A 16958-nucleotide genomic window follows, 5' to 3' on the forward strand; every position below is an offset into this window, starting at 1 on the left:
GCTGGTGATTTTGATACTCGTCACTCCACTAGTGGCAATTGTTTCTTTCTTGGCTCGTCATGCATTTCTTGGCTTAGCAAGAAACAATCCACTGTTGCCACGTCGTCATGTGAAGCTGAGTACAAGGCAGCCTTCACTACTGCAGTTGAGTGCGTATGGCTTAGACGCTTACTTGCTGATTTGGATGTATCTGTTACGGAGCCTACTCCTTTATATACTGACAGTCAGAGTGCCATTGCAGTGGCACGGAACCCTGTGTTTCATGCTCGCACGAAACACATAGAGATTCACTACCACTTTGTCAGAGAGAGGCTACATGCAGGTGATATCAGCCTTGTCTACTGTCCTACCACCAGCAATGTGGCAGACATCTTCACCAAAGCTCTTCCACGAGACAAATTTGAAGCATTTCGCGATGCTTTGAATTTGACGCCCTTTGGTGGCGGATGATCCTTGTACACTTGATCACTCTTCACTCCAGGGGGGTTTGTTGGGTATCTCACACGCCTTACTTACGCCTACGCTCATATGGGAGTGTGCGGGTGATCACTAGGACACTGGGGCACTTTTTACTCTCGGTAGGAGAGGTTTTTTCCCCCAGATTATGTGTACTATTTTGTATGTGCTTGTGGTGCACACTTACGGGCACTTACTGTGTTCGGGTGTGAACAACCCCTTATAACCCTAAGGTATAAGGGTTATCATTTGTACTTTCAGCTAACTCTCTATTCAGTACTATTGCATTGGGTATCGTGCTCAACTCTGTCTCTCACTCTCACACTGTCTACTGCACTTCAGCTGCACCTCGATCCTCTCCCATCTGACACTCAGCCCCCCGTCCTCAGCCCGCCAAGAAAATGTATTCGAATCGTCTAAAGGGTCCACCTGCAAAGCTGGCTTTTGATACCAGAGGCAACGTCATTACCCCGTGGGACCGTCGTCATCCACGTTCCAACCCCAAGCAAGCAGATATGCCGTCTACTTCCAAATCTGGTCCTCAGAACTCTTTTGCGGTGTTGGCGGATTTCTTGGATGAGGGAGTCTTGGACATTCTCGCCGACAAAGTCAAATCGAGGCAAGCTGTGCCTCGTACTTGATTGTGTTTTGCATACACATGAAAATAGCCAAGTGGAATGTGCGAGGAATTTGTTCTCGACACAAGCAACATGCCATGTGGACTGCATTGTATGAGAATCAGTGGGATGTCCTGTGCGCTGTGGAGCACAAGAGTCACGGTGACACGGAAAAGTTGTGGATTGCCATGGCTTTCGTTTGTTCTATGCAGGAACACAGGCCATGCATTATTCGGGTGTGCTCATGATTGTACATGCCAAATATCAGCCTGTTCTTATTAAAAATGATGTTCATGGCCGCTTTTTGGTGGTTGAAATTTTACTTGAAGGGGAAATCTTATGGTTACTTGGCCTCTATGCTCCGAATGATTCGTTATCTCGCCGGGAGCTTTGGCAGACTTTGCAGACTTCCTTGTCACTTGGCAGACGGGGCTTCTTCATGGGGGATTTCAATATGTGTGTTGATTCTTCCCAGTCCACATCGGAGCACTCGGTAATGGATGCGCCGGAAAGTCGTATGTGGCATGAGTTGGCTCTTGCTGTTCTTAAGCAAGATCTCTGGTCCTGGCTACACCCGTCTTCTACAGGCTTTACTTTCCATTCGGCCCAGTATGCAACCACATGGTCGCGGTTGGACCGTATATATATCATGCAGAATGATGATTTTCTGCCTGAGATGCTCGAAATAAAAGTGCTGCAGCAATATGCCTTGTCGGACCATTTCCCTCTGCAGTTCGAGTTGCTTGCACAACCCATTGCACCTTTCAAGCAATTTCTGGAGAGACTCCCTTTGCGTTTCAACTCGTCCTACTTGAAGCATGCAATTTTTCAGGGCTATATGCAGCAATTGCTTGACAGATTCTTCTTGGACTTTTCCTCTCAGGGCACTGCGTCATTTGAAAGATTGCTCTCTAATGTGCAGCGGGTTGCTCGGCAGTATGGGATCTATCATGCCTCTCTTTGTCGGCGCCGTCGACAGGCCGCGGAGGACCTGCTGGTTTTGGTTCGCTCCCTGCTGGTGGACACTCCGGATGATGCATTTCTGCTTGCACTGGCCATGCGGGTGGCCGATCTTATTAAAGACTTTCAGTTAAAATCGTATCAGCAGGCCAAATTGCAACATCTGACAGAGACTTTGCAAGATAGTGCATGTCAGACCCATAAGTTCTTTCGAGCTCTCCATGCCTCTCCTACTCGAGAGAATATGACCAGACTCGAGGATGCAGAAGGCCACCTTATCCTGGATCCACGGACTATTGTGCATATGTGCAGGAATTATTTCCGTGACCTTTCGGTTCCGCTTCTCCACCTTCAGCCCAAATTACTCAGGCCCGTTCGGTTTTTTATGACCTGGTCCGCAATCAGCTTTCGCAAGACATGCAAGCTACTATGGAGTCAGATATTGGTGAGGCAGAGGTTATGGACGTCTTGTTACACTTGCCCAAAGATAAAAGTCCGGGTTGGGATGGTCTTACCAATGAGTTCTTTGAAGCTTTCGCTACCCAACTGGCGAAACCATTACAGGCTTTGTTTCAGCAGGTGTGGGAAACGGGGATCATGCCTCCCTCATGGAAACAAGGACTTATTAAACTGCTTCCAAAAGTTCCTTCGCCATCTAAGTTGACACAGTGGCACCCAATTTCTTTGATGGGTTCCATGTACAAAATCTTTTCCAAACTAATGGCGAATCGGCTCCATAAGCATCTCCCTGCCCTTGTGCACCCTCTCCAGTATGATTTCATTAAGGGCCGAAATATTCTACACAATGTTTTGAATGCCCAATTGGCCATTGATTATGCCAGGCATTCTAATCAGAAGGTAGTACTGATTCAACTGGACCTGGAAAAGGCTTTTGACTATCTGGACTGGTCTTTCGTTGCTGAACTTATGTCTGCTATGGGCTTTGGTGCTCGGATGTCTCGTCTAATCTACACCATTAGTGCTGCGGCGTCTTCGCGAGTCATGCTGAACGGAGGTGTTACTGAGCCATTTGTCCTTGCCCGTTCTGTCAGACAGGGGTGCCCTTTGAGCCCTTTATTCTTTGCCCTTGCGACACATCCAGTTCTTTCCATGTTATCACATATGGCCGCTTCTTCTCAGTTGGCCGGACTGTCGCTTCGTACAGGACAGCACTTCATTAGCCAATCCCTGGCGGATGATACCTTTATGATTTTGCGTGCGGACAAGGATAACCTTCGAAAAGCATTGGATGTTTGGGGTCTCTTTGGTCAGGCGTCAGGCCTTCGTATCAATGTGCTCAAATCAGCCATTCTAAGCTGCACGGAGTCGGATTTGCAGTCCTTGGACTTGCAGGGTCTGGTTGTTCCTCGTGGCTCCATTGTCAGGCATCTTGGCTACCCTTTGGGTGTTGATGTTCCTCCAAAGCAGCTTCTGCAGTGGATTTCTCAGAAAATGGTGGCTAAGTTTATGTATTGGAAGTCTCAGGCGTGGCCCTTCCATGTTTGCCTCAAAGTAGGCCAGATAATTATGTTGCCAATGCTCACACATTTCTTGCCATTGTTGCCCTGGACTACTACGACTCTGAATGCTCTTACTCAGTCTATTCGCTTCATGCTATGGAAGAAGGACTCATTGCATGCAGGTATTTCTTGGATCTCATGGTCGCATGTGTGCACCCCCAAACGCATGGGTGGTGGAGCTATTTTAGATGCCCAAACTCACATGCAGGCACTTCGTTGGTCTCTTTTCCGCGCCATGTGCTCGGATCATCATCCGTGGGTCGCTATAGCCCGTTATTTCCTTGAGGGCCATGGGCTTCTGCATGGCAATACCCAAATCCGGAGTTCTTGGTGGCATGTTCTTAATGCTGATTCGCGGTTCTCCAGTTCTTCTTCATCGCTGCTTACTCATTTGGTATGTTCCTGGAAACACGTCCTTCAAAAGGCTCAGTGGCATCCAACGGAGGATCGCTTGGCTACTAACTCTTTTCAATTGGAATTACTGGCAGTCTCGCGTTTACTTTCGTGGGAAGGTAAACATGAGCTTAGACCACAATTCAACCGGATGGCACGTTTGGGCTTGTCTTCGGTTGCGGATGCCACCCTTGCCAGTCGCAATGTGCTTATATCGTTTCGTATAGCTAGGAGGCTTTTCAGGATCCCTCGTGGATATAGGCCTTTATGGGATCAGCTTTTGACGGTGCTCCAGAGCAGACAACCCTTTCCTGCTCTTGCTTCGGATCATCCCTGGCAGGATTGGGACCTACAAGGCCGGCTGAATTTGAGCAAAGCTTCTGCTAACCAAGTGTATCATCTTCTGATTAAAGATCATCAATGGCTAGTTACTAAAGCGAATGCTTTATGGGGATTGCGTAAATCCCGGTCATAGTGGAGGGCAACTGTGATGGAGGGATGGTTGAACAAGACACCCTTTAAATATAAAGTCTTTCTTTGGAGAGTGATGATTGGGGGTCTTCCGCTTGCTTCGGCTCTTTCCAAGCGACGAATCTCCAATGGCACCTGTTTCTTTTGCACCACTACTATGGAATCCGCCCGCCACCGATTTATTTCTTGCCCCGTCGCTAAGAAAGTCTGGTTATTTTTGTCGGCTGTTTGGCGAGGGGTGGTTGGTATCACCCTGCGCCCCTTTGATTGGGTTTTTGGCCAGCCCAAATACCCTACTCCCGCACAGCCACATATGAAGCTCATGTATCACTTTCTTCGATACTGGGGCTGTTGGCATAACTGGACCATTCGGAATGCTTTTCTGTTTGACTCCGCCTCTAATGTTCAGCGGCATATTGCGAGGCTTAAGGGCCTCTTGTATTGGCAGTTAGCTCTTCTCCATCGTTCTGATTTGCTCTCTACGGAGGACTTCCGTCCCTGGCATATGGCAATTTCCTCCGCATCCTTGCCATGACATTGTAACTTGTAGTTCTTAGAACCTCTTCACATGATGGCTTGGATTGTCGTCATGTATCTTGTAATCAAGTAATCTTGTATTTTTTTCGTAATTAATACAATTACCTTTTACGAAAAAAAAGAGAGATGAAATGACATGAGATGCTTTATTAACGTCTATAAGAGGCCAAAATGACTTGTGAGACCAACAATTACCAAACAAACCACCAAAGGTTTTGGTAAAAGATTTATGAATTTTGTTATGGTTTTGTTTGGCATTGCTAAGGCTAAAGCTACTACCGATGGTACATTCACTAATTCGTGTACTCTTAGAAGGTACATTAGGCCACGCTATCCTTTGGCCTAGTTTTATTAGCAATGTGTACTAATGCTTTGGGTTGGGTGGTGCAAAATGAGCTGTGAACAAAGGTAAAATCAATAGGATTAAGCTACTTGATGATTCTCAAATGGTGCTGAATTTATTTATTGATGGCACTAACATATTGTGAAAAATGGTGGAACATCAATTAGAAATGTTTGGAACTGCTTGAATACCTTATGTATGGCCTTTGGCTCTAGGATAAATCATAACAAAACATGTATGAGGAGTCTAATCAAGCTTCCACCCCCTTTCTTGGTTGATTGATCAAGGCTACAAAATCACCACCACCACCACAACAACAACAGTCAACAACCCAAACCACCACCAACAACAATAACCACGCACAGAAAAAAAAAAGTGCTTGTTTTTTGGTACGATTTCGTATGAATTCGTACTGTACGGTACGGTACGAACCGTATAGTACGAACCAGTTCATACTACGTATGAGTGCAACTATGATTAGAGGTATCAAAAGTAGCAACTCTTGAGGATCATCAGATCCAAGGGGATGCCACCGCTGATTTTGAGGAGCTACGATGGCCAGTCATCAGAAGAAAAGACAGTGTGAGACGGCTGCATGCTAAGCGACTACTGATCTCTTTTTTATCTGTTGCAGAGTTTGTGGCAACAGATTCATAAAGGGGGTTCGAGACATGACGTTTGTTGTTTGCTGCACATGAGGAGCTAGCGCAAGAGGGGATTTTTGGAGAGTTGGCATGCTGCATAATCAGAGGGAAAGAGCAGTTCTGAGGGCCCTTGTTTCATCTTATTTTTGGAGGGCGCAGAGGGTCTCATCGTGGACAACACTGATCTTGGGGGCCAGCCTGCTATGGGCTGATAAGACTAGGTGCAGCTTGCATAAGGAGACTGTAAACTGTGAGGAGAATCCTAGTGTTTGCAATATGATTTTTGAAGGAGCAGGTGGAGAGTATTTGTCATCAATGCAATGTATATCCAAGATGGACCGTCTTTGATTCACTGCCAGCATCTTTGCTTTGTGATCAAATGAGATTAAAAGGTTATCAATTTAGATCAAGTTGCAGTTTTTGAGCTCTAGAGAGTAGGAAACTTCGAGGCATCCATAGTAGTCTTTGTTCCTTGATATACCATGAAGTTGCCATACCCGCATGCTTTAATGCTCTAATGTTTTGGAGGAGCATGGGCTTTTGGTGAGGTTATTTGTGTTTACCACTAACTGTTTCTTATGCTCTTGTTGCTCATGGAAGGCTAATAAATTTGTGTGGCAATCTACCTTAAGTGAGGCATCTACACTAGTACCATTAGATGTGATGCTTGTGGCCCTTGATGCGCACAAGATTAGTGGTTTATGAGAAAACTTTGGTTTTCTTCCTTTGATGCACATGGAACGGCTACATATTATTCATGAGTTCGTGTATTGATCACTATTTTTGTGTAGACTCGCACATTGGAATAAGCACATAAAGATTGGTGCTTTTAAAGTTTTATATAAGGGGAGGTTGGGATCATCTTTTCTCTTGCTAGAGAAATATTCATGCAACATGTTTCCTCTTGACACATTAAGGGTTGATGCATTATGACAATGGTATTGTGCTATGCAAGTGACCTTTGTTTGATTCTGGTCTTGGGAGGAGGCAATTACTGGTTTGTCTTAATGCTATACATTTGTGCTTAGTACTTGGTATGTTAGTGCCATGATGGTACATGTGTGTCAAGGATACCTTGATGTTTTTGTGGGCTCAATGATGCTCGTATGTTTTGTGGTTAGTTTCTATAAATGTTGGATTATCATGATGGGTTGCAACAAGTGGTGTCTCATGGATAGTGCAATGTATTGCTTTGTTGGGTGGTCTTGGGGGTGATTTATGGATTGATTCAGTTTGTTGCATTACCAAGATTGTTCAAGGCATGACTATCAGAAATCGTATCTATTGAATCATATTTCTAAGCCATAACACTATAACCTATGTGTTGAGGGTTTTCCCTCTCATTGCTCTCACGACATAAATTTTGGTGCCCCCCATTGAGGAGTGCCACAAGTGGCTTGGTTCTTGAGTTTGGCAGTTGTTGAATTATGACAATGGCTTGTTTTCATGGGAATGTGAATGAAGATGTACATGCATGGATTTCTTATGTTGAACGACGCATGCTAGCATTCGGTGTAGTGGATGATGAGCCAAAGGCAAAATTTCCTATACAAGGATTTGTAGGGTATGCCCAAGAAGTTATAAGTTGTTTTCCCAATGATCTTGGCAAAAATTGGTGGAATATAGAGTTTCTAAAGAGCTTCTTTCTTCGACCTGTGAATTCTACAATGATTGATAGTGTGTATAGGCATTTTTATGGTTTTTATATTTGGTATGTCTTAATGAGATTAGGGAGATGGGTTGCTATTATGTGGATTATATCTATGTCTTGTATCCAATGTGGCAAAAGGTGCAGGATTTGGTTTATTGTAAATCTCCAAGTTGCAAGTGTTTCGTGTCCAGAAGAGAAGACATGCATGCTTCCAAAGAACATCTCTTATGCAAGCATCCATTTAGAGCTCGAAGTTGCACAAGCCAATTTACAATATACAACATATCCTCATTACCAACACCCTTGATGGTGGTCTTGCCCTCTGGTCTCAATCTGTATGAACGAGTGGACCAAACCAAACATTAAGGAAAGAAAACTAAGACCCATAGGAGTGTTTCATTGCCCTTGCGATCATAACAGAGGCTTAGGAAGTCCTTCATGGCACCCTTGGTTGAATGGCTTGGTTTGTTTGTGTTGGATGTCTTGGGTGACTCGAAAGAAGGTACCCATTGTGTTACATTCTCAGACATCTGTGGTGGCCGCCCGCAACATTTGTGTGTAAATAACAAGGCTCCTGACGATTTTGTAATTGTGGAGATTTCACTATTTTGGAGAATGCTATATTTTTCAAAGCAATTTTGATTGCCTTTATGCGATGTTTGAATTTCACAGAGAGAGTTTGTACTGATGTGCCAATAATTATAATTGATATATCCAGATGCCTTAGATTCTCATCCACTGTGCAAATGTGCTTGATATATTATGGCTTTGTGCAGGATCCTAAGCAACAACGATTTGAATGGCAGTGTACCAACAACAGTGGCCGCAATCTCAAATCTTTCAAACTTGTAAGAAAGTATTTGTCTCTTCATGTTCTGTTTTAGTGAGTTAGGGAAAAGATTGCTTCTCTTGAATCGGAAATGTTTACCATTGCCTTACGAATCTGATAAATTGCATTCTGAACATACTATTTTTCCATTTGTTAAAAGTTTGTGCAGCTGTTTGAGTCTTATTTAGTGAATCTTAATCATAATGGTAGGCAAGCAACTCTTATCATAACATTCTTGCAGCACGTGAAGTTGGCGGTTAATGATTTATAATGGACTAGAGTAAGAAATTTGAAGAGAGCACAAATCTGTATTGTATAAACTTTGAGTGTGCTGGTAGAGTCTTATTGTGATCTAGTTATTTATTTAGTGTGAAGTACCTTGAGGCTCACATTGATATCGATTCTTGCTGGGCGAATTTGGATGTGAACTGTTTGATGATTCCTTTGAATCAAATGGCTTCAATCCATTTTCACCACCTTTGTTTATGGACTTGCTTTACTTTTTGATTTCTGCAAGCCGAATCTCCACTTCACACAAATAGTGGGGGCCACCACCTCATCCAAGGTTAGATTGCCCAGATCCTGCCAAGATAATTCCAAATCCTTGTGTAAGAAGATATGAAATTATCATTATAAGCATCACTTTTAAGTTATGGATCTTGTGGCAATGTGCCTATCAATATCCAAAACCAAACTGCAAGGCCTTTATTGTTTGCTTCTCTTGCTTGATAATAGAAATAGTGCCTATCCTAGTGTGTATCTGTTCTGAAATTACTATAGAAAAGCAGACTCAAGTGTTTAGTAATGAGCAAAATGATTTAGCTCAAAATGGCCCACTGAAGCCAAAGTATCCTTTTGCAAGTTTTTGTAGGAAGCTCACCGCTGGCCTATCAAAACTGAAGGAATATCAATGGCTTCTTGTAATTTATACTAGTTTTCCAAGTACTTTACATGTGCGTTCAATCTTTAGAGATTTGCAATGAAAAATCTTAGATTAGAATTTGGGACTACAACATCTACACTTGCTACAATGCTCATTCAAGTAGGATAAGATGAGGAGGATCAGAGGCAAGAAATGGATTTGAAGTTTTGATCACTTTACAAGCAAGACACACAACAAAGAAGGTGATAGTGGAGCATCATCAATAATGATGTAAGCACCATTGGGTGGTGTATGGCCACTCAGAGGTTGCAGCTCATTTGCATGGTTGTCACCATCTCCAACATTATTACCATCACCATCTCCACTTGTTGGAGATCTCATGATTCTCATCCTCATTAGACTTAGTCATATCACTGAAAATAGTAGCTTGTGTGGAGGTACTCAAAGCTGGAGAGTAAGGTCAAAGTGTTGATTCTAGGATCTGGTGTAGGGTCAATGCTTTGAAGTAACATTGTTGGCCATAGATTTGCTTTAATGGTATCACCATTGTCCATGTATCTTGCCAATGAAATGCTGCACTATCCATGATATGTTCGATCCTAACACCCTCTCTCAGATCATGGGCGACAAGTACAATGGAATATACAATGATGAAAGACCCACCATAGTACATACAATGACAATCAAGGAGCACCAGCAATACCCAAGCAATGAGTGATCAAGCTACTGATGTTGATCACACCAATTCTTGCTCAAAGATAGTAGAAAAAGCGGAGTCTCAATGTCTACCATGAACTAGCTGCATGGAAGTACTTCATGGCCATGGATTTCGCACCTTTGGCTAGACTGCGAAAGTGTTTTCTTATGTGAGAATAGACTAGGAGCAAAAATCTTTCTCTATCTCGCCTCCCATCATGGACTTGAAAGGCAAGCCAATTCTAGGATTTGAATTGCCAAACTTCATTGGTGTACATAGAAAGCCATGTTGAGGGTCTACCACACCAACATATGGATGAAGCTAGCCCACCTCCACCACCCCCTCTCCCTCTGTGGCAGTAGAGAGTTGTGAGGGATGATGTCATCATTTGTGCTAGATGAATGACATCGGGGGTCCTAGCCTTTGCCGCATGCTCAAAATTTGCATCAAAAGCTAAGGAGGATGAAGGGTGGGAGGAGTCCTTTCTTTTCTTCTCATTTTTTTTTTGGAGTGCTGCTAGCATCTTGTAATCCTTATGTAGGTACCCCTTCTTGCCATAGAAGTAGCACCGACCCTTCTGTTAGCAGAGTATTTGTCAGCTCATGTGTGAGTCTGAGCTTGATCTGGGCTGGGCATTTTTATTAGGTATTTTAGGTTTTTTTCTAGTGTGGCATTTTATGCCAGTGGAGCATTTTTATGCACCAGTCGGCCAGCATTAATGCTGTCCGATCAGCATTATTGCTCCCCACTTTTTCAGTCTATATATACTCAGTGGCTCCTCCTCAGTCATTATCATCATCTTCACCATCTGCAGACTCTGTGGAGAGAGGAGCCAGTGCCAGTGCCCACGCAGCCAGTGACTCACTGTTGTATGTGACTGTCTCGTGTTCAGATATATGGATTCCATTTCCCGTGCATACATCTGAGTTCTCATCTGTATCGTGTTCTTTCTTTTCTCTTTTTGTCTTGTGTTTCAGCAGTTTATTTCAGCACATGTTTATGCTTCCACCGCTGCTCCACTTCTGACATGGTATCAGTTTTCAGGATTTGTGTTTCTGCTGTGTTTTCTTGCTGATTTCAGGACTGTTTAGTATCCCTGCTGATCTGACGATTGCTGTTGCAGACAGGCGACCTGTTTTGGGGCTGTTTTCAGCTTGCGTTTTTTGCAGTTTTGCCATTGCCTGCTGCCTCCGCACCCTCTGCTGCCTGCGTTTTTCATCTGTAGCTGCTGGCAACAGTTTTCTACTTGTTTTCCTGCAGTTTACAGCCTGCGTTTTTGCTGATTCAGCATCTCTCGTGGCTGGGTGACTGTTAATTCAGGCCGTTTTCTCTGTTTTTGGCAGTTTTTGACTGATTTTTTGACTTTCTGCAGCAGATTTTGTCTTCTATTGATCAGATTTTGGGTTATATTGCATGTGAACTCTCATTTTCTGTAGTCTGTGCTTGTGTTTTGGCTGTGTTTCCTCTCTAAATTCCATCTCTTCTCTATTTCTCTTCTTATCCTCTCCATATGGCTCCTCCGTGCACTTTCACTGATGATACGTTACATGGACCTGATTATCTCACATGGCGTGCTGTCATCGTCTGTGGATCTATTGCTCGACCTCTCCGTCCTTTTCCTCTTCCTGAAGACTTTGATGAGGACAACCATGATGCATCCTTGAGATTACAGGGGCGGCTTCCGGCACATTATGGAGGTGAGGCTTATGTAGCTTCAGAGAGGGGTGATGGGAAGAAGAAGTCGAAGGCCCAGTGTTGCCACTGTGGCAAGAAGGGACATTTGCGGAAGGACTGCAAGAAGTTAGCGGCTTCCAGGAAGAAGGAGCAGAAGACGAAGCGGGATGTTGACTCTACCGATGAGTCCTCTCCTTCATCAGACTCCGACTCCGATCCTCCGACCAAGGTGAAGTCCAAGGCGCGGAAGGGATCCTCTTCTTTGGATCGCGGGAAGGGCTTGGTGGCCCCTTCCTCGGCTGCTTTCTAGTGGTGGTGATGAGGTCATCCCTCACGACTCTCTTGTGCCAGAGAGGGAGTGTGAGCGGGTGTTCAGATGGGGCAGCCGTGCCTCATCTATACTTTTATACAGGTGCACAGGTTCCAGAGAGGGACGTCCCTGACGCATCGACTTCAGTCTGGCGGAATCAAATCCTGGAGCTGGGATTGACATCCAGGTTCATGATGAGCTGGTTATCTGACAGAGAGCGGGAGGCTTTCATCTGGAGCTCACATGAGGGGACACTTTGGTGGTCTGGCCAAAGGCGGGAAATCCATGGTCACCTATGTTCAGGGGCATTTTTGACAGGATGGTCTTGTATGCTACTGCGAGACATTGGTGATGGACACAGAGACATTCTATGATCTTCTCTATTTTCAGGTGTTTGGTACGATCGACATCGACATCAGGTTCTCTCCGAGGCACCTTGGTGGTGGCTTGATCACCTACTGCTTGGGTATCCATGGTTCTACTTGGTGGTTCTATGTTGTATAGTTTCTGATCCCTTTTCATTGTACTATTGTATTGTATCAGATCACTCATGATCTGAGAGAGGGTGTTAGCAGAGTATTTGTCAGCTCATGTGTGAGTCTGAGCTTGATCTGGGCTGGGCATTTTTATTAGGTATTTTAGGTTTTTTTCTAGTGTGGCATTTTATGCCAGTGGAGCATTTTTATGCACCAGTTGGCCAGCATTAATGCTGTCCGACCAGCATTATTGCTCCCCACTTTTTCAGTCTATATATACTCAGTGGCTCCTCCTCAGTCATTATCATCATCTTCACCATCTGCAGACTCTGTGGAGAGAGGAGCCAGTGCCCGTGCCCACGCAGCCAGTGACTCACTGTTGTATGCGACTGTCTCGTGTTCAGATATATGGATTCCATTTCCCGTGCATACATCTGAGTTCTCATCTGTATCGTGTTCTTTCTTTTCTCTTTTTGTCTTGTGTTTCAGCAGTTTATTTCAGCACATGTTTATGCTTCCACCGCTGCTCCACTTCTGACACCTTCTTCTTTTGTGTGTCACTTCTCTCTAAAGTGACCGAGGCTCTCTTGTAATCATAAAGCAGATTCATACTGTAGTAGCATAGATGCCATGTGTTGGAAATTGATCAGAGGGTTAGATGTTTGATCTTTTAAGGCGTTTGCCACACAATCATACTCTTGAGGCAGTATCTAGAGCCTAGTCCCACCAAACTGCATGTTTGGTAATGTATTTGCTAACCCCAATGTCTATGGGGCTCATGGAATGAATGCTGGTCATGTAAATGCTTCATTTAATGCTGGTCACTTCTTGCAGCCACTTGTCTATGACAATGTGGCACCACAAGAAAAGGCAAAATATTTTAATGAGGTTGGCAAAGCAATGTAGTTTGAAGTATATAGTGGCGTGTAAGATAGATTGAAGGCTTTGACCTTTATTCAATAGTTTGATGTGGCATACGTAGGAGGAAACTTCATTGAGTCATACAAAGTGTGCAAGGCAGACAGCAGTGGAAGACATCACTTCTAATAAAAGGTAGAGCACCATTAACATGGGAACATTTTAATTAAGTGTTTGCTTCAGCATGGTTGACGAGTACCTTTGAGGTTGATGTAATGACTGCTGTGCATAAGTTGGATGCTTCCCAATGTAAGAACTTAAGAGCAATATAACAAAATTTTTTGGGAGGCATTGTTGCCTATTACTTTCTATTGTGCTGTTCCCCTTTTAGAACAAATAGAAAAGTTTTATTATGGGCTGTCCAAAGAAATTCATGATTTTTGCATAAGACAATAGTGACCAGCATGTTTTAGTTGGTAGAAACCTTGTGTACAACAGATGCTTTGCTGCATGGTAAATCTTTTAGCTTCAAAGGCAATAATGAGAAGCCCAAAAAGAAGTCTTCTAAGGCTGAGAAGAAGGGAAGATCTGAATTTAAGGCTGGTAAGAGCAAAGCAAGGGGAACATTAAAAATTGCCCTTCAATGAAGGGAATAATGGTTGTAAATAAATGTTTGTTTGTGAATAGGAGAGACACATGGCAAAGGACTGTCCTAATAGGCAGCAAGCTGGCAATGCTAAAATAAAGGTGATCAGAAGGATAAGAAACCCAAAACCACTACTGGTTTGGTCCTTGATATGCTTAGATCATCAGCTCAATCATGATGCAATAGAGCTCTTGGGGTAAAGTGAGGGATCAACATGCTTTGATTTTCTTTGATCTAGATGCATGTGCAGACTTCATCTCCATAGACATGATTGATGGTCTGGGCATTAGAGAGGATGCGATGGGTCCTATGGGAGAGATTGGTTGGTAGGAAAAGGTCATACAGAGCCTCACACCCAGTATATTCCTTCATGACATGATTGTCCATTTAAAGAATGAAGAGCAGCATAGGAAACACTTAGTATAGTGTTCAACGAGCTAAGAAAGCATTGGTTAGTTACAAATGACAAGAAAAGTAAATTCTTTTGCATGAGATTTACTTCTTAGGGCACATTGTATGTAAATGCCCCGAACAACGTAGTATGCTTAACAATTATGATATTCACTTGTTTTCGAGATTTAATATAAAAGAGAATGAATACATAAAGCTGAAAATGAAAATTACTCACAAAATTACAGCCATGAAAATGTAAACGTAATGGAGATAAGATTGAGGGTTGAAGATGGGAAACCCCGCGTACCCCCCCCGGAAGGAATGTATTTCTGCTCAACCCAAGTCCCTTAGGGAGGAGCTCAGTTACAATCAACCTGAAAGTGAGGAGAAGTAATTCTCACTCTCACAAGATCATGCAAAGATGTACAAACACATGCATTATCTATTATGCAATGATAAAGAACTGATTTCTTTACAGTATGAGAGAAGAAAGAGGGGAAATCAGCCTTTCTCCATCGTTGATCAGCAGTACATGGATAGGGCTTGCTTCTTGTTGCTAAAATGGAAGAAAGAACTCGAGAAGGAAGTGCTGTAATGAATTTACAGGCTTGCTGTCCTGTAAAACAGCAGTGATAGAAGAGGGAATATGGAGTAATTTGATAATGGAGAAGTGGGGGATGATGATGGGGATGGATGGGGCTAGTTTTTGGCTATCTGTGGGTGCTGTACATGAGGAGAGGGAAGAGCTAGTACAAAAGGGAAAGTGGAGTAGCACAAGACAAGTGTCCAGCCACATGTCATGAGATGTCACAAGTGGTGGGACACTTGGAAACTTGTGTGACAAGTGTTTTGACACTTGTCTCTTCTCTATGGCCTTCCTTTTTGGGCTGAATAGTGTCAAGAATAGAAACAACCAAATTTAGTAAGCACAGTCAGAGTACAGAATTTACTATTTTTAGAATGACATCCCTATTTTTTAGGACTAGCATTTTTAGGCTAATTCGAGACTCCTAAAATTTAGGGACCTCCTAAAATTTAGGGACCCCCCAATATGGGTGTCATATGAAAGCTTTTTTTGTGTACATCGCAAAAATGATATCAGAATCTTCATGTGACTTTCCTATGCAAAGAAATGTGCATTTCAAGCTTTCAGCCCACACATGCACATTGTACAAGCTTTTCATGATCATGCCATCTTGTTGATTGTAACTGTCTGTTCTGGCGGATCTAGCCCACACTTCAAGGCATCAATCCTTTCTGTGTGCGAGTCTTACCTTGATATGCGTGAGTTCTGGTCAGAGGCGTCCAATCGGGCCATATAGGTGGAAGTGTGAACTATCTTTTCTCTAACCCACCGCGTGGGTCCACCATAACCTGTGACCACTCATCAGTAGCTCCAATGCACTTTTCTTTATATCTAATTAGTGCAAAGGAAACAAATTTAATAAATCATTATATAGACAAATTAATAAAAAAGGATACAAATTCTATTTCTATAGAGTTGTGACATTGTATTGGCTGATGGTGGATGTATGGACCTTGCTCATATTGAAGCTACACATTCATGGCCATGCTCGAAGAATGTACATAAGGTTTGTAGTTTCTTGGGACTTGCTCATGTTATAGGGGGTAAAGTCATCATTTTGCTGAAATTGCTTCCCCATTGCATGCTTTGCAAAAGAAGGATGTTCGTTTTAGATGGACAATAGTGGAAATTTTAGCATTTGAGAAGTGGAAAGAAAAGATGACTTTCGGAGCTTGTGTTACCAGATCTCAAGAAGTCATGTGTTGTGTAGTGTGATGCATGTGGTAATAGCATAGGGGTTGTTTTAATGCAGGATGATCATGTGGTTGCCTATGAGAAAGAACTGCATGCTGTAATTCATGCATTGTCTAAATGGAAACACTATTAGGAATAGTTCTTGCCATTGGTCTAGTTTGCTTGCATATATATATATTGATAACATGGATATACATATGAGGAGGTTAAGCAAGCACTTTAGAGGCCTGAAGAGATGTAAAAGAGGACAGTTGATCGCCATAGATGCACATTAGAGTCTGTAGAGGGTAATTGAATATTGTTGTGTTTGTTAGAATTGGTCCATTATGGGTAGTATCCAATGTTTGAGTACGTGGTGTGGACAAACTAAGTTAATAAGTTGTGTCACTACTTCTAGAGTCAATTTAACTCCAATTGAGTTAGAGATAGGTCTAACTTACTTGAGACCTATTGTACTTTCATTCTATCATTTTTGAGTGTGGGATTGCTGCCCACCCTTATTCATTGTCTTGTGTTTACACATGCACGTCACTCACACACACACACACACACACACACTCTCTCTCTCTCTCTCTCTCTCTCTCTCTCTCTCTCTCTCTCCATTTCTAATAGTTTGTATCAAAGCTAGACTAGTAGGTTCCATCTTGCCACCGCTTAGCCAATGCTATTTGTGTGATGTCCCCTTAGTCAAGGAAGGAAGAGGAGCTGTTGCTTTGGAGGGAGGAGCTGCTGTTTTCGAGGAGAACTTGCTACTATTTTTGTAAGAGAAGAATTTGCTGTTGTTTCAGCTTGCATGCAGTCCTGTGTGCAATCTTGCACG

General features: G+C 43.2%; 1 protein-coding gene across 6 annotated transcripts in view; it reads left to right on the top strand.

Annotated features, from left to right (window-relative positions):
* LOC148013219 (LRR receptor kinase SERK2-like) overlaps positions 1-16958 on the top strand; it is a 67140-nt gene that overhangs the window by 35276 nt on the left and 14906 nt on the right. For all 6 annotated transcript variants that reach the window (XM_087668106.1, XM_087668111.1, XM_087668107.1 and 3 more), the window contains one exon: positions 8369-8440. In XM_087668106.1, the coding sequence (XP_087524232.1) occupies positions 8369-8440 (72 nt within the window). The remainder of the gene's footprint in view (positions 1-8368; positions 8441-16958) is intronic.

This window comes from Lygodium microphyllum, chromosome 26 (assembly GCF_053477565.2).
Source record: "Lygodium microphyllum isolate KBCC chromosome 26, Lygodium_microphyllum_v1.1.10, whole genome shotgun sequence".
Lineage (NCBI taxonomy): Eukaryota > Viridiplantae > Streptophyta > Polypodiopsida > Schizaeales > Lygodiaceae > Lygodium > Lygodium microphyllum.